This window comes from Protobothrops mucrosquamatus, unplaced genomic scaffold (assembly GCF_001527695.2).
Source record: "Protobothrops mucrosquamatus isolate PMUCROS unplaced genomic scaffold, P.Mucros_1.0 scaffold1367, whole genome shotgun sequence".
NCBI lineage: Eukaryota > Metazoa > Chordata > Lepidosauria > Squamata > Viperidae > Protobothrops > Protobothrops mucrosquamatus.
This window is the reverse complement of record NW_015387558.1, coordinates 281,015-303,673: the sequence shown is the minus strand read 5'-3', so window position 1 is coordinate 303,673 and position 22,659 is coordinate 281,015. Positions and strand designations below refer to the sequence as shown.

The window sequence follows — 22,659 nt, the reverse complement described above, 5'->3', positions numbered from 1 at the left end:
TCATGCCAATTTTACAATAAAACTATAGAAAAAGAGAGAGACAAACCTTTGTTATAGACATTGGTTGGAAGCTGTATATTACTGGATGTTGTGTTCACTGGCAAATTATTGAAATGCTCATTTGGCTCCAGAATGAATTCATTCCCGAGTGACACATAATTACCTTTTTCATCCTTTTCATTAATCAAAACAGCATTGTAATAATCAAACTGGAAGTGAAGAAAAATAGAAAAATGAACGAATACATAATTTTCAACAGTTAAAATTCATGCTGATCCTTACCTTTTGATTTGAAATGAGTGCTAAGATTCTGTTAAAATCAAGACTGCTTGGTGAAAATAATTTCATCTCCAAATACAAGTGTTTGCATGGAGAAAGATCCCTAATAGATCAGGCCACAAAGACTTGTGACAAATTCAGTAAAAGAATGCTTCAATAACAAGAATAACAAGCAAATATGAGGTTTCGAAGGGTGCCCAAATTTAGTTAGATTATTCAGATTATTTTCTTGGACAAAGAAAACAAAGCAGTGTTAACCATTCTAATATACATAGGGCTTTTCCTGACTTTTCTCCTTTTGGAAACCGTGGAAAACATGCAGGAGGTTATATGAGTCTTTTTCCACTGAAACCATTGCAAGACTGCACTGCTATGATTGCCACCGTGGCTATTTTCAACCAATCCTTCCTCCAGTTCACACATAATGCTTCTCTCCAGCCTGCCCTCACTATAGTCTTGCAACTAAGTTAAGCCAGGAATCAGGAGATCATGACTGAAGAACCCATGTTTCTCCATCCTAAACAGCCAGAGGTAACGCAGAGATGCCAGGGATGGGCCAGGATGAAGGCATAGAAGGAAAGCTCACTTTGGCTTTCACCCCATTGCTTCATGAGAAATCGGCAGGTTGGCAGATGGAAGAGAGAAGTCTTGGCAGCTTAAGCCTGAAAGCTCAGGAGGAAACACTGTGGCAGGCCGGCCTCGTGAGCAGTAATTACAAAGAGTCCATTGGAGCTGGGCTGCTAATAAATTCAAATAAATAAATACAGTAGTGAATTCTGGGGGTAATGGAGAAGGAGCAATTTTCTCTGCCCCCTATGTTGAGCCTGGTTTCTTTAAGTTTAAAAAAAAAGAACAAGAGGTGGAAATGGCACAAGTGTCTTAACTTAGTTACTGGATTAATCCATTTTTAATGTACTGCATAGTACATTATGCATATTTTAATGTACGGCATTGTACAACGTGGCAGCATAAGCAGTTTGAGGTGCCTCTAAGGCAGACATGTCAAACACAAGGCCCGGGGGCCGGATGCAGCCCGCAAAGTGGTTTCATGTGGCCCGCGAAGCCATCCTGGAAACAGTGAGGGAACGGCCCCCACTGCCTTGGCCCTGGCCCAGGCCAGCCGGGAGCCAATGTACAATTTTGTGGTGGCCATCTATGCTGAAACGCATTTAGTCTTAGCTCCACAAGGCCGTCTGGAAACAGTGAGGAACCAGCCCCTGCCATGTCAGCCCCGCTCCCTGGGTGCATGCTGGGGAGGTGTCACCCTTTGTGAGGAATGAAGAAATGCACCATCGCCTGGAAGTGGCCAGCAAATGGCCCTCACCTACTTCATATATCTGGCGGAGGGGTTTCAGCAGGCATTGAGGCTCCTCCAGTGGACCATGCCTTGGCACTTGCCCCGGTCCCACCCCCTTCTGCCAGAGACCCTCAGATCTGTCCCACTCCTGCCTAGGCCCCCACAGGCACCCTTGATGCGAACGATATAGAGCTGGCCATGCCCACCCAATAGGGCACACCCACTCCATCCACACCCACACAGTAGGCCACACCCACCCTGGCCACACCCACCCGGCCCCCCGAGGGCAACCACAATGCTGATGCGGCCCTCAATGAAATTGAGTTTGACACCCCTGCTCTAAGGTAAGCTGCACTGGGTGCCAGTTTGCTTCCACATCCAATTCAAGGGGTTGGTTATTACCTTTAAAACCCTTCACCACAAGGAATCAGGTTACCTACCCAAGGAACCATCTTGTTCCTATTTTAGTCAGGCAGCAAAGTTATGTTGTGCACCTGTCAGCTAAAGAGTTATGATGGGTGGAGTCTCCAAAGAGAACTTTTTGTTTTTTAACTTTGCTTTTAAGTATGGATTTTATATAATTTTATCATTTTATTTGTAAACTGCTCAGAGTCACAGAAGTGTGATGGATGGTGAAGATGTTTGATAAATAAACCAAATGGAATGCCTTCAAACAACTGGCTAAGACATGTAGCATTACAATATTCTACATCTATTCTTAGTCAACCCCAGTTGGCAGTGGTCAACTAACTTGGTTAAATGTGTTGTGTGTAACACAATCAAAGAGAATTCAGTGTAGCCATGTAAAGCAAGAGGAACCTGAGATCCAGCTCACTGGGGCAAAAATCATTGGGTAAACTTTACAAATGAACAGAGATTTTAGCCTTATATGTTCACCTTGCATTTTAACTGAATATTTGTGCTGAATAGTTTTAGACTTCTGTGTTTAGGAATGAATCATATTCTAAAAGGGGGGTGGGGGTCCCACTATTTGAACTTTGTGCTCTTTTCTTCTTCACATTCGTTAAAAATGTTCCAATTTGATTTAGTTCAATATATTTCACTTTCAGTAACTAGATTTATATTATGGGTAGAACCTGTATGTTTGCAAATCCCCCGTGAGATTAAAGTTAGCAGAGTCAAGCAAGAGCAGTGTTTCCAAGATTAGCACGACCTATTCATGAATATATTTGCATAACATTGTGTGTATATAAAAAAAGTTTATCACATTTATGGCATCCATTTGATGTTTTATGTTCTCTCCATATTGCATGGAAACATCATTGGTTTGACTCAGAAAAATACCATAATGCTTTCATTCATACTTAACCGCCTCTGCCACTGTGGTCAGTTTTAATAGCATTAATTTTAATTTTAATACCATTTTAAAAACATCAATACTCTGCAATGGTTATCACTACAGGCTACAGATATGGCTTTAGATAAGTTCACAGTCAAAGTCAGATTACACAGAGAAAAGAAATTAGTTTACATATACTTACTCAGTTCCTCAGCAATTCTAATTTTAGGCAATGACTGATCAGCTTAAATGGGCTGATACACATCACAGACAAGCTGTCAACTTTGTTCCCAAACATAAATCAATATCAGCCAAAGAATCAGAAGAATGCAACAGCTGGCCCTACCAAGGATGTAAATTTAATATGGCAGAGAGCATAGATGTCTTTGAAAAGCCAGTGGCCAAGAGTGATGGACCTGTGACCCTCCAGATGTTGAGAGACTACATCCTCCTGTACCACCAGCCTTAATGCTGGCCCCAACCAAAGTTGTCATCCTTTAATACAGGGGTCTTCAAACGTGGCCCTTTTATGACTTGTGGACTTCAACTCCCAGAATTCCTCAGCCAGCGTGCCTGGCTGAGGAATTTTGGGAGTTGAAGTCCACAAGTCATAAAAGGGCCACGTTTGAAGACCCCTGCTTTAATATTTAGAGGACTACAGCTTCCCCACCTTGCCATAATTAGTTGGATGCCTTTGTTGGAGACAGGTTACCAATTGTCCAGCAAGAGTTCTACATGACACATAATTTGACTTTACAACAGATTATCTGAACTTAAATGATATCATATATCTTTTACCTGTAATGAGGAGTTGTATTCATGATAAACATCAGCATCTTCTGCAGCTTCAACTAACCGCTATAAGAAAGAAAGAAAAAGGGAAGTTAAGGGACCATAAATGGAAGCAACAATAAAAGCAGCACATCTACGAGTGTATATGTGTGTTTGCAAAAAATTCAAGATGGCAACTACAACCATGCTGTCAAAGTCCCAAATCCTTTTTTACACACAATGCACACTAAAACAGGGCATGGTTCCAATTGTACTTTAATGGTTTCCATCTTTGACTTTGTTCTTTCCCTGCAGATGATCCTGGCCCAATCCGTAAAGCTACTCTTTGCTTATTAGAGAAATTAACCATTATCTTGCAGTGACCTATAAGGGTGGGATATTGGGGGGGGGGAGAAGAATGCATACAATAAAAATGAAAATATCATTTTTTCCAAGTGTATCATTTTCCTGGTCTTAATGCCATGTTGGATTGCCAGTAAAGGAGACCATTGCTAAGCATCATGGCATGTCTATGTGAAGTAGAGACTAGTAGCTAAAGCCATTCCTTTGAACTTTGTTCCTTCTTTTATTTTTTATCTTAATTATTAGTTTATGTTAGATATTTTAGTTTTTTTAGTGGGGAAAAATTTAATTGTTATTTAAAAAAAAATGCAAAGGATGCTAACATTCCTGTCTTGTGATGAAGGCATTTGTACCTATTGAAATTGTAGCTTTAAGACCAAAATGAAAGACAGAATATACTACATACTACATTACATGGTTTGGGGGGGAAAGGGAATCTATGAATCACTGGAACATAGAAAGCTGCCTTATAGCCCATCAAATGGACATTTCATTTAATGCAATATTATTTTTTCTGACTGGCACTAAATGGGTAGGAGGTTGTAGTGTGTGCGTGTTTGTATGTGTATGTCTCTCTGTGTGTATTTATATGTATATATTACACACACATACACACATATATACTGTGTGTGTAAATATATACACACAATGTGTATATACATATATATGTGTGTATATGCTGTAACTCTGTGTGTGTGTGAGAGAGAGAGAGAGAGGGAGAAGGAGAGGGAGAGAGAGAACCTCTATCACTGAATTATTTCTTACCAAATCTAAACCTACACTTTATGTAGTGGTATACTATGCTATGTTTAGAAACCATTGTGCATTCTTTTTTCACATTTCTTTATTTTTCTTACTTCCGAGTAGATAAAAGTTGGGAGCCAAGTAGTCCTTACCTCAACAGCTTCTACTTTTCTATGTAGCATTCTTGCCATTTCTTTAGAGAATAACTTTACCAGCTCCAAGCCATCTACCTCTTTGATCTTTAGATTTGGTTCCACGTCTTTATACTTCTATCAAACAAACAGAAGGACAAACTCATAGCTGAGATTTTCAGTAACCACAATCTGGACTCTAGTGAACAATGATTTTAAAAGTGCTCATGCATCAAGTAAAAATGTATTCATAGACCTGAGATACAACGGTGACCTAAAACCACCACTAATTTTTTTTTCAGACTTCAGGATTTCAACTTCACCTCTTTTGGTTCCGAGAAAGCTTAGGAATTCATGCATGTCAGACCAACCATGGATTTGTCTGAGATCATCTGTTTTTATCAACAGTCACCAGGGAGCAAAGGATGGTACTCCAGTACTGTTTTACCCACCCTCGTATCCTCCCTCTTTGTTTTCAACTATTCCTTTCATTTCATATTTTCATGGTGAGAAGAGAGTCACTGTGCAAAAGGTCAGCAAAGCTGCTCCCCAGATCTACTGTGATCTATTGGGAAGGATGATGACAAGTTGCAAAGTGCCCTAACTTTGGAAGGGAAACCTAAGAGCTGGGAGCCTGGGGGAGTTCCCAAACTGGTAAATCACCCATGTCTGCCTCTGAGGAAATGTTGCAAAAGTATCTTCACAGCATTTTATTTAGAGCAGCAGCTGATGTGCAAGATATTCATCAGCTCAAGTTCTCCACAAATAACATGGCATAGCGGGGCAGAGTTATAAGCTCAGATAGCTGCAACACTGGTTTGTGGGAAAAGACATAATTAAAAGGAAAAAAAAATAGTGAGATGTATAGTCAAGGATTCTGTGTGTCCAATGCCTGTTTTACTCTTCTTTAGAGAAAGCAGTGAAGGATATGATGAGTAGCAAACACCTTAAGAATAAAGAAGGGACGAAGAGGTGAGACAAAAATAGAGATGAGCCTCCATTCCAATAGGCTGGATAGAAGCTGGTAGCATCACCCGGTGTGATTAGCAACATGCAGGTTTTGCAGGATTAAAGACAGTCTGTCTCTCCATCCATGCTGGTGCTAATAAAGAGAAATAAGGAGGAGGTGAAGCTGATGACAAAGGTTAGCTGATTGACACTGCCAAGCAGCAAAGTTAATGAGTGATAATTTAGCACTGATAACAATATACAGAGAGCCAGTTTTGTCTAGTGCAGCGGTTCTCAACCTATGGGTCGCGACCCCATTTGGGGTCGATCGACCATTTCACAGGGGTCGCCAAGCAAGGCTGTCCGCCATTTTTTTCCCCTTTTCCGGCGGGTGCCTTACCTCCCTTGAGCTGGGCCAGCTGGTGGTCGGCCTGCTCCATCTCTGCCGCTTGCCAGCTACGTCTCGGCCGGCGCAGGGGGCGGAACCACGCATGTGCGGCGCTCCCGAGCAGGGAAAGTCCTCGACTTACGACCGGTTGGGTAGTCCTCGACTTACGACCGGTTTAGTCCTCGACTTATGACCGGTTTAGTCCTCGACTTACGACCGGTTTAGTCCTCGACTTACGACCGGTTTAGTCCTCGACTTACGACCGGTTGGGGGTCGCGGCATTAAAAAGGTTGAGAACCACTGGTCTAGTGCTAAGGCACCAGTCTACAAATGGGGAGACTGTTGAGTTCTACTCCCATTTTAGGCATGACAGCCAGCTGGGTGACTTTGGTCCAGGCACTCTTTCTCAGCCCAAACCATCTCATGTGATTGTTGTTGTGAGGAAATGGGAACAGGAGGAATATGAGGTGTGCTTGCCATCTTGAGTTATTTTTTAAAAAATAATACATACAGAAAATAAATAAAAGGAAAATAAATAAAACAGGCAAAGGGCTGAGCAGAGTAGCAAGTTTACAATTCATATCCAAGCTCTCCTGTTTCCCCCCCCCCTCCCTTAAAGTCTGTAGATATGTCATGCCCACACAGCAGTTCAGCCTGCTAGTATTTCAAAGAGTTTAATCAGCAGAATGAGATGATCCCATCACAAAAATGCATGCTACGTGCCTGGCACTCTTGCGTTGTGCTTCTGTGCAGAAATATAAGCACAGATATGTACATTTCAAAAAGAAAGCACTACTAGCAATGATAAAACAGTGATAGCTGAGGGCAGAAAGTTTCTCAACAGGTATATTGATGAATGATAGCTAATATTTTGTCCCTCATGAGCAGTACAGATGGTTTTAAGTACAAAAAGGATGAATAAGACCGGCATAATTGGACATGCATAATTTGAAGTGTTCTTAATACAGTCTGTTCAGGATCAGGATGAAAGGAAATTGTTTCTTCTTGTTTGCAGAGAAATACACCTCTAATTAGCTAATGCTATGTAATCTCATAAAGGCACTTACTCTTCTCTTAATCAGAGTGCCTTCTTCAACCTTGAAAACACTTTCGTTGGTCAGAGAACTAATATGAACCGGATTCCAAAAATGGGAATCTCCTATCATAATACTATAAAATTTAGCTAGATTAACATTTGAAACATGGACTTTTTCCAGACAGAGAGTTCCTAATGCCTTAGGCCAAAGGCACTGTAAGCTAAACTAGTCTGTCTTTCCCTTTTTAAAATGGTACAACTGGTGGAAAAGAAATAAGAGCTACATATAGGGGAGGAAACCATCTGGACCACTTCAATCCTCATTCAACCTCAGTGGACAACATTGCCAGATTCTACTGTTAAAAAGATTTATATACTCTATTGGTAGTAACAGGTTTCACTTAGGCCATTACTCAAATTTGAAAGCTAGCAGACAGAGATTTAAGGACACAACTCTTTGATAGTCTAGTTTTATTATAGATACTTAGAACAGAAAACCAAAGCCGTAAGCCAAATGACACATGAACCCAGTTCAACTTTTAGTTCTCTTTTTCTTGCTTGTGCAACTCAATGGACTGCCCATTTCTCGAGGATGGGGGCTATTGACATCTCTACAGTGTTATTTATTTATGAAATTTATTTGCTGCCCATCTTGTATCCAACAACTCAGAGCAGTTTATTGGTCTCAGATTCTCGGATTCTTTGCATCTAGCCTCGGTCCTTATAGCCCTGCCAGTTATCATGCTCCCTCTTGTTTATTTTTTTTCCAAAAATGAAAATTTTCAAGCATTATGTGCAATCTTTTCTTATATAGGGATGTAATAATTTCTGTACCTTTGATCTCTGGGGTTGCTCTTTTCCATGTCTTTCATGCTATACTTTCCCATATGGTGGTCAGAATTATGAATAACGTTGCAAAGTGGTTATATTGATTATTTTATCACTACCACCCTTCTTAATGAGATGGTACTACCAGCTTAGACTTCATTTGAGTACAAAGTTAGGATCCTTGCTAATTTTTCTACTCTTCTGGTTTAGAACCCCAGCTTGAGGATATGTTACACTGTATAGTTATATGAGATCAGCAGTCCCTAAAATTATTCAAGAAACTGTTAATTACTAGTTGAAAAACATGTGATTAAAGCTACCCTTCAGCAAAAGATTTATTATAATTAAATGAACTTCATCTGGAAGTGTTTGGTTGGAAGATGTTTCCCTGCAGGGAACCTGTTTTTCTTAACTTTAGTTTCATTAATCATGTTCTTATCATTAATCCATGCTCTCTGTTTCATATATGAGTGGAATAGAGACCGTTTAAATAAATCAAATAAATTGGTCTGCCACCATACTATTTTGGACACAAGACACATCTTAGTAACTCTCCAGTTAGTTACACGAAATGGGTAAAAATCAATTGCTTTAAAATGGAAAAAAAAATATCCTGGGCTCTCTGAGAAAACATATATGCTGGTACTGCAGCAAATGTCTTACTTATTTGTTGTTGTGATGTGATGACCATTGGGTATCAAGAAATGTGCAAAGGTGATGTAGTGTTATATATTACTTCCCCTGGGCCAGAGGTAGGCAACCTTGGCTCTTTTATGACTTGTGGACTTCAACTCCCAGAATTCGTGAGCCAGCCATGCTGAGGGGAAAGGGAGAGTTTCCAAGCTGAGCCATGCTGGCTCAGGAATTCTGGGAGTTGAAGTCCACGAGTCATAAAAGAGCCAAGGTTGCCTACCCCTGCCCTAGGCTACCTAAGTGGGGTGCTTCAAACTCATTATGAAATTTGGCAGCAAAGAGAGGGAGTGATTAGCTTAGAAAAGGAAGTTTGATGGGAACCATATTTCCAGTTAAAGTCACTTTCACCTTCAGGGTGAAGGAGACAAAGAAATTGAAAGGATTTCCTCAATCAATTTTTCAATCAATGCTCAGTCAGCATTGATTCAGATACACTGTCAAATTCAAGAAAGTTTTCTGCTGTTGTCTCTTGAATAGATTGTGTCAAAATGATTAATGTGCCTTGAAGGACTTCTGTACTTGTTAAAAAGTTTGAATGGAATGTTTTTATGATGATATGAACAAAAGTAGCAAAATCAAAGATCCAACACCTATAGCCCAGCAGCAGTAATGGTACCATAAAGGAGAGCCTGCTTCTTTCATGTTGCCAGAATTCACTGGGTAAGGCAAGGACCGGATAAATATTACAGCATGTCCACCCACATTACAATAGATATGGGCAGTGGTGGGATTCAAATATGTGAACAACAAGGGAGAGTTTCCAAGCTGAGCCATGCTGGCTCAGGAATTCTGGGAGTTGAAGTCCATGAGTCATAAAAGAGCCAAGGTTGCCTACCCTAGTCTAGAGTATAAAAGAGGCAAGAAGATATTCCCTTTTTAAACAAAATAATCCCATGGCAGGTTTTTAAGAAGTTTTAAAGTTGTAAGAGGAAATGACAGACACAAACAGACACAGAGCCTGCAGAAACATGTTTCTATGATATTTTAGAACAATTTCCATTCCCCCAAACTTCTTTTTAACAAAGCTTGTTAGTAAGGGTGCTACCAATAAATCTACTATTAACATAAAAAAGGGAGTCCCTCTGTTAGTTGTTGCCAACTCTAAGGGGCAGTGCTCATCTCCTTTTCAAGACGTTGAGCCAGCACTGTCCAAAGACATTTCTGCGGTCATGTGGCTAGCATGACATCAGGAAGTCCTGTTACCTTCCCACTGAAGTGGTACCTATTTATCTACTTGCATTTGCATGCTTTTGAACTGCAAAGTTAGGAGCTGCAGTGAAGATGGGAGTTCACCCCATCATGTGGTACTTGGGGCCTTGAACCTGGGCTGCCAGCTTTCTAACTATTAACAAAGCAAAATGGTAAATATAAAACAATGTTAAAAAATGTAGAGAATGCAAAGAAAGAATGTAAAAGTTTCTAGAGCATCCATTGCACAGATTAAGCATTATGTTTCGCATTCTAGTCCTCGTTAATTAATGCTGCACTTCCAAAGAATTAATTATTTTTATGTGACAACAGTGCGAAATGACATTGGATGCTTTGGATATTAATTTTCTGGCTGAGTATAAATTGAGTTTTGATCCACTTGTTATTCTCAGCCTTCCTAAAGGCTATTGGTCATAAAAATAGATCGATCCCATTACACTCTGTAGTTGCAGCTAAGAAAACCTTTCCTAAGAAATAAAAAATAATCATTGTTATTTCAGCCGTTCCATTCCTCTACTACATGTTCAAGACAGCTAATATACAAAACTAAGCAATTTTTTTAAAAAAGGTAATATTTCAGTTTTAAAAAGAGATGTATGATGAAATAAGATTTCTTTCTGTAGAGTATAATAATTAACTGATTTCATTTTAATGAAAAATGTTGTTGCTAGTAGAAGATTTTAACATCACATGGTAAGGTTTGGGTTTAAAAAATGATTTAAAACTCAGGCTGTCGGGGTTAAATTAATTCCTTCTTTGCTGAAGAAACATCTCTGTCTGAACCATGTGACAAAAAGCCCACAGAAACACACACACACACACACACACACACACACAAACACACACCACTAAAGGCCAGGATAATGATTCATCTGGTTTCAGTCAGTTGAAGACTAAAAATATATATATTGGAGCAATAGCAGCACATAACCAACATGATCATATTTTAATTTTTCCAGAACATAAGTCAAAGACTATATATACTAAATATATACAGCGCTCAACAGACGTTGTCAATACTTGATTAATGTGGGAAAAAAATCTTACATCAAATATAGACACTGTCTGCTGACTATACTTGATGTAAGATCCTTTTTTACATTAATTCTATGTATTCTGAGTTGTCTGGGCACCACATTACAAAAAAAATGTTGAGACTTTGGTAAAAGTGCCGAGAAGAGCAACTAATATGATTAAAGGCCTGGAGACTAAAACATATGAAGAACAGTTGCAGGAACTGGGTATGGCTAGTCTAGAGCAGGGCTTTTCAAACTTTTCAGCATATGGCAATATTCGAGTACCAGGTGGGCATGACCTGCTTGACGCCACTCACTGGGCACAGCTGACTCGAGACAGCTGGATTGGAATGGAACAAGTCACACTGACTAACTCGATGTGGGGACAACTCCTGATAAAATTAATCTTTATATATTCAGCCACAGCCTTCATATCTCATGCCTTTTCTTTTAATCTGAAAAGAAATTCATTTGCTAAACAAGCAATCTTTTGAACTGTCCACTATTTTGAATTTCCCATGCAAAGGTCAAGATTTATTTACTGGAAGTACAGAAATAATAAACTCCTTCCACATCAGATGCTCTGCTGGTAATGCCAATATTCTGAGTCTATTGATGAATATGGATTTCAGAAAGAACCCTAAGGATTCTGAAGAATGGATAAACATCCTGATAGTTCCATAATGAGTTTTCTTAAGAGAGAAAGAAAACATTTAGATTATATTCTATAATTTGGTAGTATTTACAAAAATATGCAGCATATGTTACTTACCTTCTGTAATAAGAGAGAACCAGAATATTTTGTGACAATATAATACAAATCTTCACCAAAGGAGTCAGCCCAGGACTTCACTCTATGCAAAGGGGGAAAAACACAACATAGTCATTAGTTATTTCCATGTCTCTTGGAGTATTCATGGGGTCATGATGGCAGCTACATCCTTGCAAGCAAAGCTCCATTCTTTTTTACATGAATTTTAAAAGCTAAGAAACTGGCTACAACCATGCAGTCAAAGCCCTGCTGCATGTAAAAATGGGGTGGGGGTTCTATTTTAAGGTTGTGGCCATCCTCTTGACCTCTTTGATACCCCTGCAGATACTTCTGGATGTCATTCACCCAATTAAGTAGGAATGAGCAATATGGGCATTCCAAAATTATAAGTTGTCAGCACCAGATGTTGAGAAACCACTCTAGTGAGACAAGCAATTTGGGAATGCTTCCTGATTGAATGTCTCATTGTCCCTCTGCCTACTTACTTGCCTCTGAGCCCAGTCTATAGATGGTGGCATTGTACAGGAGGAAAAGAGAAGTAACTGAAGCCTGCCATTCCTTTTCTTCTCTCTTATCCCTACTGAGCGGGACCATCAGGTGTTCTGCTGTTCAACAGTGGGGCAACAGTAGGCCTTGATAGGGCTGAGCCACATTGCATTGTACTTAGTCTCTGCAAGCTAGCAACTGAGGAGGACAAGAAGTTGTCTGAGTATACCAGTCACCATCCATCAACAAAGCTTTGCTACAATATAGTTGCAAACATTTATGAGAGCCCTAAATTGGTCTGTTTAATTAAGTTAGCATGGTGGCTATTATGTATGTGTTCTTCATCCCAGGGATGATAATTAGCTGGTACAATCTGGTTTGTGAGAGCTGACTAAAATTATTATAAACATTTCAACTAAACTCTTGCACATGTTTTAGCTTGTCCAGGTAGGACAGAAACGAAAGTCCAGATTAAACTGTTTGCACATGATTTACTGTGTGTGTGTGGGGGGTGAATTAATATCTTAGCTCTAATTGTACTGGGTATCCTGAGGCTTGAGCACCTAATGAAGAATATATCTTCTATTAATCCACATTAGTAGAACTTGGTGTGTACAACTGTGGTTTTATGGATAAAGATTTATTCTATATTTTATAGATACTTGTGCCTCTTTAATTCAATAGAACTCTGGACAGAAAATTACTACTTCAACTCAGCTCTAGACAGGGAAGCATGCAATGTGTTTAGAATTGCAGTTGGTGCCTCCATAAATATTAAAGCCTTTAACACTGTTTTAATTATCTGTGTACCATGTAAGGACAAACGTCCTCTCTAAACATTCCTGTTTTCACCATCTGCACTTAAGATGAACACCAAACTAGATTTTCTTTATGTTTTCAGTTTTCCCCAGGGACAATTTTTCTTTGTTAAACAATACCATTCAGCTCAAAGAAAATTATTCCATATCAGTCTCACAACCTAAAACCATTGAATTCCTCAAAAATTTTGCTCTAGTTTTAGTTAAATTACATTATTTAGAGCATGCTGTTGCTGTATTTGTGAAATCAAGAGAAAATTCAATCCTAATTGATATCTTAATGATTTAGTACTACATAATCCTGATCCAATTGGTTTTGTTGTGGTTTCCTATTTTTTTTAATCAATCTTTGTAAAAAAAAATAGCTCTTTTTAAAAAATACGTGCTGGTTCATAGTCACTAGGAACTACTTCAGTATTTTGCACTTTGAAGAGTTAATGAGTCAAATTACTGACAGAACCAGTTATGGTCTAATATAGATAATAACCCTGGTTCACACACATCCTTTCATCCCCAGCTTATGAATGAAACAATCTTATGTTGTCACCAAGCATACCAGTATAAAAATAGGATTTCTCCACTTAAGCTGACCTTATTCAAGATATGCATAATCTCTAACAGTTTGGCACCCTTTATCTTGCAGGCAAAGTCAGCTGCTCTGGGTGTGATTAGAGTGTGTTTTAAGAGTGTCAAGTGATGCAGGCATGCACGTCTCCCTGTGGTCTGTAGCCAGCCTCCATAGGAGCCATTTCTCCCCCAGTGCTTTCCTCACCATTATTTATTCATTCATATTGATCACACTCCTATTTTTGAAATTAGCTTCTCTTCTGGCTGATAATAACACAGGAAAGGAAAGGAAAGCAAGCTTTTATCTGATGAAGAAGGGACATCCCTGCACAATTCCACCTTAACTGTTATCTGAAAACAATCACTCTTCCACTATTTTATTAGGAAAGAAAGAAAGGGCAATTTAGCACTCTTTGGCTTTAAAAATACAGTGATCTGAAATGGCATCAATTTGTGTCTTCACCTCTTTTTCTATAAGATCACTCAACTTCATAAAGACTGTGGGCAGTGTGTAACATTAAAAGCAGTAAAATCAATAACGAAAGAAAAGGACAATGTATGTGCAGAAGGGAAAACATTCAAAGTAACATACAAAATCGCCTATGGAGGGCATCACCCATTCCTACCCAAGGCCTGAGGTTTTCAAAGACTTTTTAAATATCTTCAGAACAGAGACCATAAGGATTTTTTTTTTGGGGGGGTGACTCTGTTCCAGGTGTACTGCCTCACTTTCCCTCATTGCAATAACTTGAAGATAACAGATGTTGAATTGAACTTTTACTGCTTGTTTGCCAGTTTTCCTGTGTTGTTCAGTTTCAATCATCCTGAACTTAAAGACTGGTTGCTCAGCAGCTATATTTTCAAGTCATTTACTCTTCAGGACTTATCTAGCTACAAAGTTAGGGTAGGACCAATATTTCTCCTCTCTGGACTTCTTCTGTGGAAAGTAAGAAAGATGATCTTGATGAGGATAAAAAAAAAAGGCTGTTACAAAAGGAGCTAATACATTTTTAAGCCCAGAATGTCCAGATAACATTTAGAAGTGGCTCACATAGTTACATCCTAAGGAAGAGGAGGAGGAGGAGGAGGAGGATTTTGAATACATGGTACAAATACCAGCAGACTTGTAAGATTCTGTTATTTTAGACAATCTCAATAAAAGTAGTTTTAGCTTTCTTGTGGAGTTGATTTCCTAGTCGGGTCTATCTAGTGCAGGGGTAGGCAACCTTGGTTCTTTTATGACTCGTGGACTTCAACTCCCAGAATTTCTGAGCCAGCATGGCTGGCTCAGGAATTCTGAGAGTTGAAGTCCACGAGTCATAAAAGTCATAAAAGAGCCAAGGTTGCCTACCCCTGGTCTAGTGGGGCTAACATATTTCTACCCCAATATCTCCCCACATTTTCTTTATTTTACTTTGTTTTAACAGGGCAGCTACCTAAAGAGATGTGGGAGGAGGGGCAGACAAGCCATTCTATAGAAATCAGACACAGTCTGAAGTGAGACCCACTCTATTCTTGCTGTGATGCGCTGATTGATGGATGTGAAAACCTTGCCTATAATAACTGGTACATCCACCAATCAGGACGCACTTTTGAGCCATGACCTGGAGAAGGCATAGTAAAGGCATAGTAAAGGCAATATAAGAGCTGAGATGGGGGCAGCAATTTCATGCTGCCTCAAAAATAGAATAATTTTAATAATTTTAATAAGAAAAGAACCATTACTTTCCCCATTTCTTTCTGTTGTTACCAGCAGGACTCATGGATTTATACCAATTAGAATTCTAGTCTCAGTGGAGACATTTACAACACCCGTGTGAGCAGGAATAGAAAATTTAGGAAGCAACGGGACAGCTGTGCAGTTCCATTTGCTTGTCCAGGTTTTCACATTTTTCAGAGAAAAGGGTGGAGATATATAGTTTCAATAGGAGAAATCTACATCATGTGCTTTGTGTTACAGATTTGTAATCCTTGATATAACGGGTTGCTTGAATGCTTTGACTTGATTGAGATTAATGGCATAGTAGGATGCCGGCTAAAGGTTTCCAGGCATCATAAGATTTTTAATCTCTTGTTATTCTTAAAATTTATTCTTGGAAGCTATCCTTCAATTTTAATAAATCCCATAATACTTCACTTCTAATTGTTCCTGTCTTCCTTAAATATTCACTAGCACACATATGCAAAAAGAAAATACTGTATTATTTTTCTTACAAGATCAGTTTGACGTGTTCTGTAGGTTTCTGATCTAATTATCACGAGAAAAGGAAGTTGTATTTATTATTTTTCATCCATTTCAACTCCTTTTCAAATGCCCCCTCCCAGCAACCCCATTGATGTCATCATGCCCGTGTCCTGTGAGAGACCTGCATTTTTCAATTAATACTTGGAAGAGAGGCTGCTTAGACAAGTTAGCTCTTCCTATTTATCCTTGTAAGCTGTGAGATAACAAACTTCCAACAATAACACTAATCAGATAATTATTTCCCTCCTTTGTCATAGCAAGCACTCAGGACTTGCTAGACACTTAATCCCCATTAATATCTAACTTCCATTTGCTAATGCCTAAACCAAGCAACTCTGGGGGTAGAAGGGAGGAAAGAGAGATTTGAGGGCTATGAAACTTGCCCAGCAAAGCAAAATGGTTTGTGAGTGCAATTGCGGAGTGTGTCCTTGCCAGTCAGCTCAGCTCAGTGTGATCAATGGAGGATGGACCGCTGATGCTACCGATATAGGTCAGTGTTTTTCAACCTTGGCCATTTGAACATGTGAGGATTACAAGTGATCAAGGTTGGGAAACACTGCTATATGTTAATTAATGGGGACAATTTAAATAAACATGACACTGTTTGTTTTAGTTGCTGTATGTCTTTTAATGTCCTTCTGCTTTTGTTTCCATCCTGCAATTTCTAAATTAGTTGGCAGCACAGGAATTTCAGTTACCACTCTGCCAGTCCAAAGCCCTCAGAAAGTGCACAGAGGAAAAATGCAACTTCCAGGCCGCAAAAATTGCCTATCTTTGCACTAAGAATAGAGAGAATCAGAAAGTGAGCTGGAAGGATATAGATGTGGGAAGGATATGATCCTTTTTCTTCGTATTAGGCCATTAATTTTTGTGAACAATTATCTACTTATTTGAAAGAAAAAGAAACAGGCCTAAGTGTCATCAGACTGTTGGATGACAGGGCCCAGCTGCAGAGACAATGGAGGGCTGGGGGGAAGGGAAAGGAAAGGCTGACATATGTGGAATGACATCAAGATGAAATCAACGCTGCACTGTTGTGTGCTCAACTCTGCACCTTGTATATCTGTATGCACATTGCACCCAAGGATGAAGGGCAGAGTTTGCCTCACAACGGCACAATGCTGATTTCATCACGTCTTTCCACATGATTATGCTACAATCATTGTTGCAATTCCACATTTTCAGGATTTTTTTTGTTCTGAGAAATATGACTTTTGTTGCTATTGATCCAGTGAGCTAAGTGTGACGAGGCAACAAACTTACAGAATGCCCCTTCTTCCTCTTTTTTCTCCACAACAACAACCCTGTGAGGTGTGTTGGTTTGAGAGAGAATGAGTGGTCCAAAGCCCTATCCCGCTATAGTGATATCCATCCATATTTGAGTCTGCCAGAAATTATACTGCCAGACCATTTGCTGCCTCCATTGCTAGTCCTCATCCTGCTTCTGTTCCCAGTTGCTGCCACCAACTTCTCTCCAATGCAAACGGTAACAAATTCCAACATATTTCTGCACAATTTGAAGCAGTTTCTAAGAATACTTTAACGCTGGTACCACCATGGACAGCATAAGCCTGTATCACTCATGGGTTGGTGATAAGATGAAGAGGACTTCATGGTAACTTGTCAGAATGGAAGGAAGACAAGATGTCTGTTTGGGAGCTCTGTTATCAGAGGCTTCATGAGGAAGAAGCTGCATAAACAGATCCAAAGCCCAGGAGACAAATAAAGAGGAAAACAGAAAGATAGACAGCCCTAATGAGAAGAGGCAGCAGCTGAGAAAAGTGCTGAGAGAAAGGCATTTATTTCATTCCCTCAGACTGGTGTGAGGGAAAAGTTCTTTAAGTCATTGCCCTTACTTGAAGTAAAGATTCAGAAGAAGAAAAGAATCCAGCCAGGAAGAAACAAAGAGAAAAGAAGAAGAAAAAGTAAATGCTTCAACAGAACAGACATAGAAAGCATACACTCAAAAAGATGCAAAACCCTCATCAATTCCAGTGCTTTTGGTCTAGTAGCCTATCTCAAACTGATTATTGGTGGTTCAAAAATAGACCCCTGGCTATCAATTTGTGCTGTGGTTAGTTCTAAGCAGGGACATGGTTTTGCCTAAATACGCTTAAATCATGATTTGCCCAAAGTATGTATAACTTCTTCCCTGATTCATACCTAACATTTTAACACAACTTGTGACTACAGTATAGATTGAATGTGGGGGTCTATATGTGCTTCCCTTAATTCTCCTCACCTTACCAGACTTAATTCTCTTCCTGTGCTATTTTAGTGCAACATAGTTCAGCAATTCTATACAAGCCAGACAAATGTGCAGGGTTTTTTTTTTCTTGAGTTGGTCAAGCTTGCAACCTTCAAAATACAAACTGACAGAGAAACTTGTGCCAGCTGTTCTTCAATTAAAATGGTGGTTTTAATAAGATATGAATAATTATGAGTAAAATGTTTGCATCAACTCTAATGCCATTTTGAGATGGGGCAGGAAACAAGTCAAAAGAATTGAGAATGTACATATATGGAAGAAATCCTGATATAAAAAATGGAATTTATATTATACAACATGAAAGGCCTGGTTAGGAGATGGGGTATAAAATAGCAGCGTTGAGAGATTTTAAAGGGTGAAGAGCTAAACAGTATAAATAACAGAAACACATTAAAAAATGTAGGCCACTTACGTTTCAAATGGTATTTTCATCTGGGGCCTTGAGAAGGGTAGGAGGCAGCTGAATGAGAAAAAAAGCCACAGGAGCATCCTCTGTGTCCAAATTATCAGCAGCAAAATCAGTTGCGTAGACAGAATGTTTACCCCATTTCTTTCCTTTTAAGTTGTTCCTGGCTCCAAAAAACGAGTCTCTAATATCATGGTTTGCTGGGATGCAACTTGAATCAGGGTAGATGTAGAAACATCTAACCCTTCATGCTTTTATCCTTGTGTCTTTTCTCCTTCCTTTTTTCAGATGGGCAACAGCTTCCTGAGAGGACCACGAGAATCTTCTGGATTGGATTAGAATCTCAAGGAATACTCTGCTCCATAGCTATGAAGGGTATCAGAGAGAAGCTACTATCCATGCCCTGTAGGAATGGCAGACTAGAAGGGGAACTCCGTAAACAGCAAAAGCCACAGGATATACATAATCCACTGCCAGCCTTTTAATCCCCTCATATACCAGAAGCAGCTGCAGATTTAAGGAAGTGGGCTGAGATAAAATCAGCCAGGATTACTCTAATTTCTGGAGACACGATGCATCAATCTGTCCTTCCAGCACCCAGAACTAGCCAACTTTAAGTCTTTTTTTTTTTAAAAAAAAAAGCAGCATGGCATCAAAATTTCACAACTTTAAACAAACCTCCTGACTTTTGATCCCTCCAAAGAATCCTTAGCTCCCAATTTCATGGAAGGCTTTGTCTTGTGCTATCTACTATATTCCCTGCTCTGGTCTTTGAATCCAATTTATTTCTTGGCTTCTAATGTTTTCCCATCACCATGAAAATATGAAATATATTGAACCCCAAATCCTATTACCCAGGACAGTCTGATTAAAAGAGAGAATTTAGGTCAGGCACACAATAGTATTGATCATTATCCTGACATTTTGTATTATATTGTTTTCTGCTGCATTATTTTCTGTTTTGGGGTTCCCCCTCAGGAAAAAAAAACTGGTGGACTGTAAACTATGAAAACATTAATGCAAAAAGCATGAGAATTAGGCTGATATATTAAGTTTAATTAGTTTAAAAGCAGGAGGGAATTAGCACATGCAATGACCCTCTATCACAAGATTTGCAAAATTATTGGACATTCTGGTGATGCGTGAAAACAACCGATCTGTCACATAGGGTGGAAATGGGAACAAGATACTATCCTCAGATCTACCAACTCTGAGCTACAAAACTTTGAAGACAGCAGACATATGATAAACTGTAGCTCTTTGCTGCCATCCAATGTTCATCCAGATTGGTGCAGCCCACATCATATTTGCTGTCTCTTCAAAGACATTGACAATCCAGTAATATTTCTGTAAGATTCATTGTGCACTGTATTTGTGAGAGCGTTCAGAAGCTAGTCAAAAACTGAATGGAACTGACCAACTCACCTGCTCACACAGTACAAAAGGCTGGACCAAGCTTTTTCTGCTGAGATTGATGGCTGAGAGTCTCTGATCCTGAAAATATGAGGGCAGTGTCTAAAGAAAGTGGAATAGAGACTTACCAAGAATTATTTTGGATTTCACTTAGCAGAGAGAGTAGAGGGGGCCCAACTGCTTCCAGACATCATTTTTTTTGTTCCTGGAATTGTGTGTGATTACATTACTGAATATCAGTTTTCTATCATTCTATGGTCACTCAACTCACACACAAGTGATTTCAGGCCGCTTACAACCTTAAAATCCACAATATAAAAACCATAACTTTTCTTCTGTCCTTCCACGTTTCTCAGCATTACGGACTCATTTTTTTCACTGTGCTCCTTGATTTTTATTATTAGAGCTTGTACATCATTTGCATTTTCAGCTATCAGAGTAGTGTCATAAACATAGCACAGGTTCTTGATTATTTAAAACCACACTCATCTTCCAGTCCAGCTTCCCAGAAAAATATACTCAACATACAGGTTGAATAAATAATGAGAGAGCATACAGTGTTGTCTCATTTTGTTGCCAATGAGAAACAGCCTGTTTTGGCATGTTTCATCTAGACCAGGGGTAATCAACCTTGGCTCTTTTATGACTGGTGGACTTCAACTCCCAGAATTCCTGAGCCAGCTAAGCTAAGCTGGCTCAGGAATTCTGGGAATTGAAGTCCACGAGTCATAAAAGAGCCAAGGTTGACTACCCCTGGTCTAGACTGTGACTTCCTTTCCAAAGTACAGGTTTTGCACGAAGACAATAAGATGTTCTGGGATTACCATTTTCCTAAGAACATTCCACTACTTGACATGTCTGGCAGAATCAAAACCCTAATCAATGACTTACATTTTATCAATTTTACTATTTTATCTCTTACTTTGCCCCAAAAATAATAATTTAAAAATTCAGGGGGTGTTTTGGTGTATGCAAAAGTGGGGTGGGGTTGGGGACATATGCAGACTGGGAGCATTGTTACTCATCTAGGCTTAGCGTGATGTCTGAGCATTCTTTGTGCAGGGTTGCAATAGATTAATACACATGTTCTTCGACAAATTGTTATTCTGTTCCATCTCTTGGTGTGGCACACAAAAGACAGGATCCATTTTGCTTTCTTCCCTGTTTCTTCATGCAAGCTCATTTACTGTGAAAAGGAACACTGATTTTAAAAAATAGTGTGCACCATTGCCCTGCTTTGTACTTTGAAAAGTGTCTGAAAGGCTGAATGGAGAAGAAAGGGATCCCAGCAGGAGGCTGAGTTGGTGGGAAGCATCCAGGGAGGCAGGGATTCATCAGCTTGAAAGCCTCCTCATTTTGTGTCCTCATCAGTCTGTTGCAAGGGAGAAAGAAAAGTCATGTTAATGAGATGTGGGTACCAAATAAATGGAAAACCCATGCACAATGGAGAAAATACAAAAGGATTCAAAGTGGCCCTTTCTAAATATCTATGAATTATCTATCTGAATACTAATAACTATCCGAATAACAGCAGAGGTGTTTCTAAATGTAATCTTCCTGCTTGAAGTAACTCTTAAAGTTTCCTTCAAAAGGATCAGGGAGGCATATTTTTGCTCTAAACCAGTGGTTCCCAACCTTTTCTTCACCCCCTTTAAATACCTTTTGTGGCCATGGACCATTGCCACGGTCCTCCAAGGCTTAACTCAAGATTTAAACTCAAGCCTTCGTGTACCTCCTGTGACAACATTGCAGCCCTCCAGCACCACAGGTTGAGAACTACTTCCCTATTGTCCCAAGCAAGTAATTGCCAAATCTGATATTATTATTTTTTTGTTTTTTTAAACAAACATTGGAAATGTAATCTTTAAGGCCAGTCATCTACATATACATATCAGGAAAGCAGATTTGGCAATAGTTCTCTCGTGGACAAGATATTTCACAAAGGATATGGAATTCCTGTGTAAAATGATTGGGAAAGGACATGGGTGGAATAGAAGAGCAGCCAATTTTATGGCGTATGGACAGCAAAACACACAAGGTGACAATAGCTAGGTTCTGTTAATCTATGGTGTGATAGGATAAGCCACAACTGCTTAGATTTGCATAACCTCTTAAGTCATAATCACAGTACATAAATTAGAATGACTAGATTCCTAAACATACAGCTAAACAAACGGCTTTATGGCTTATGTGTTGGGTGTTTTATCTACTTGACCCAACAACTTGGGTCAAGTAGATGAAATAACCTCTTCTGCAGCTGCAATAGCAGCAGATTTAACACTGCAGAATACTCCTATGCAAAGATGTAACACATTGCTTGACAGAGGTAAACTGAAACACGTGGGGAAAATATTTGTTAACACTAATTAGAATTTCATCTCATCATCTCACTTCATCTCATCTCATCTCCTTTCATTTCAGTATTTCATGCCATGAGTGACATTTGCTGAAGAAATTACATGCTATGGTAAAAAACCTGCATTTGTAAATTTTCTGCCCTCACTGTCTTACGCTTGGAAGAAGCTATTATACTACCCCCGTGGTGGCAAACCTATGGCACGCGTGTGCCGTCACCCCAGTCCTAGGCCTTCAGCTGGGTTTTATAAAACCTTTTTGCTTTAGGCCTCCGCCACCATCTGCAAAAAAAAAAAAAAAAGGTTCAATCAATTTCTCGCGGGGA

General features: G+C 39.4%; 1 protein-coding gene across 1 annotated transcript in view; it reads right to left on the bottom strand.

The window, feature by feature from the left end:
* The window catches only part of LOC107292530 (voltage-dependent calcium channel subunit alpha-2/delta-4-like), a gene marked incomplete at its 3' end in the record, with an annotated part of 34,378 nt that extends 13,543 nt beyond the window's left edge, over positions 1-20,835 (bottom strand). Inside the window, exons 1-6 of the mRNA XM_015821627.1 lie at positions 20,804-20,835; positions 19,992-20,060; positions 11,776-11,857; positions 4,907-5,023; positions 3,675-3,734; positions 47-209 (exon numbers count right to left, since the gene is read on the bottom strand). Of these exons, the coding sequence (XP_015677113.1) occupies positions 47-209; positions 3,675-3,734; positions 4,907-5,023; positions 11,776-11,857; positions 19,992-20,060; positions 20,804-20,835 (523 nt within the window). The remainder of the gene's footprint in view (positions 1-46; positions 210-3,674; positions 3,735-4,906; positions 5,024-11,775; positions 11,858-19,991; positions 20,061-20,803) is intronic.
* Between the last annotated feature and the right edge of the window lie 1,824 nt (positions 20,836-22,659).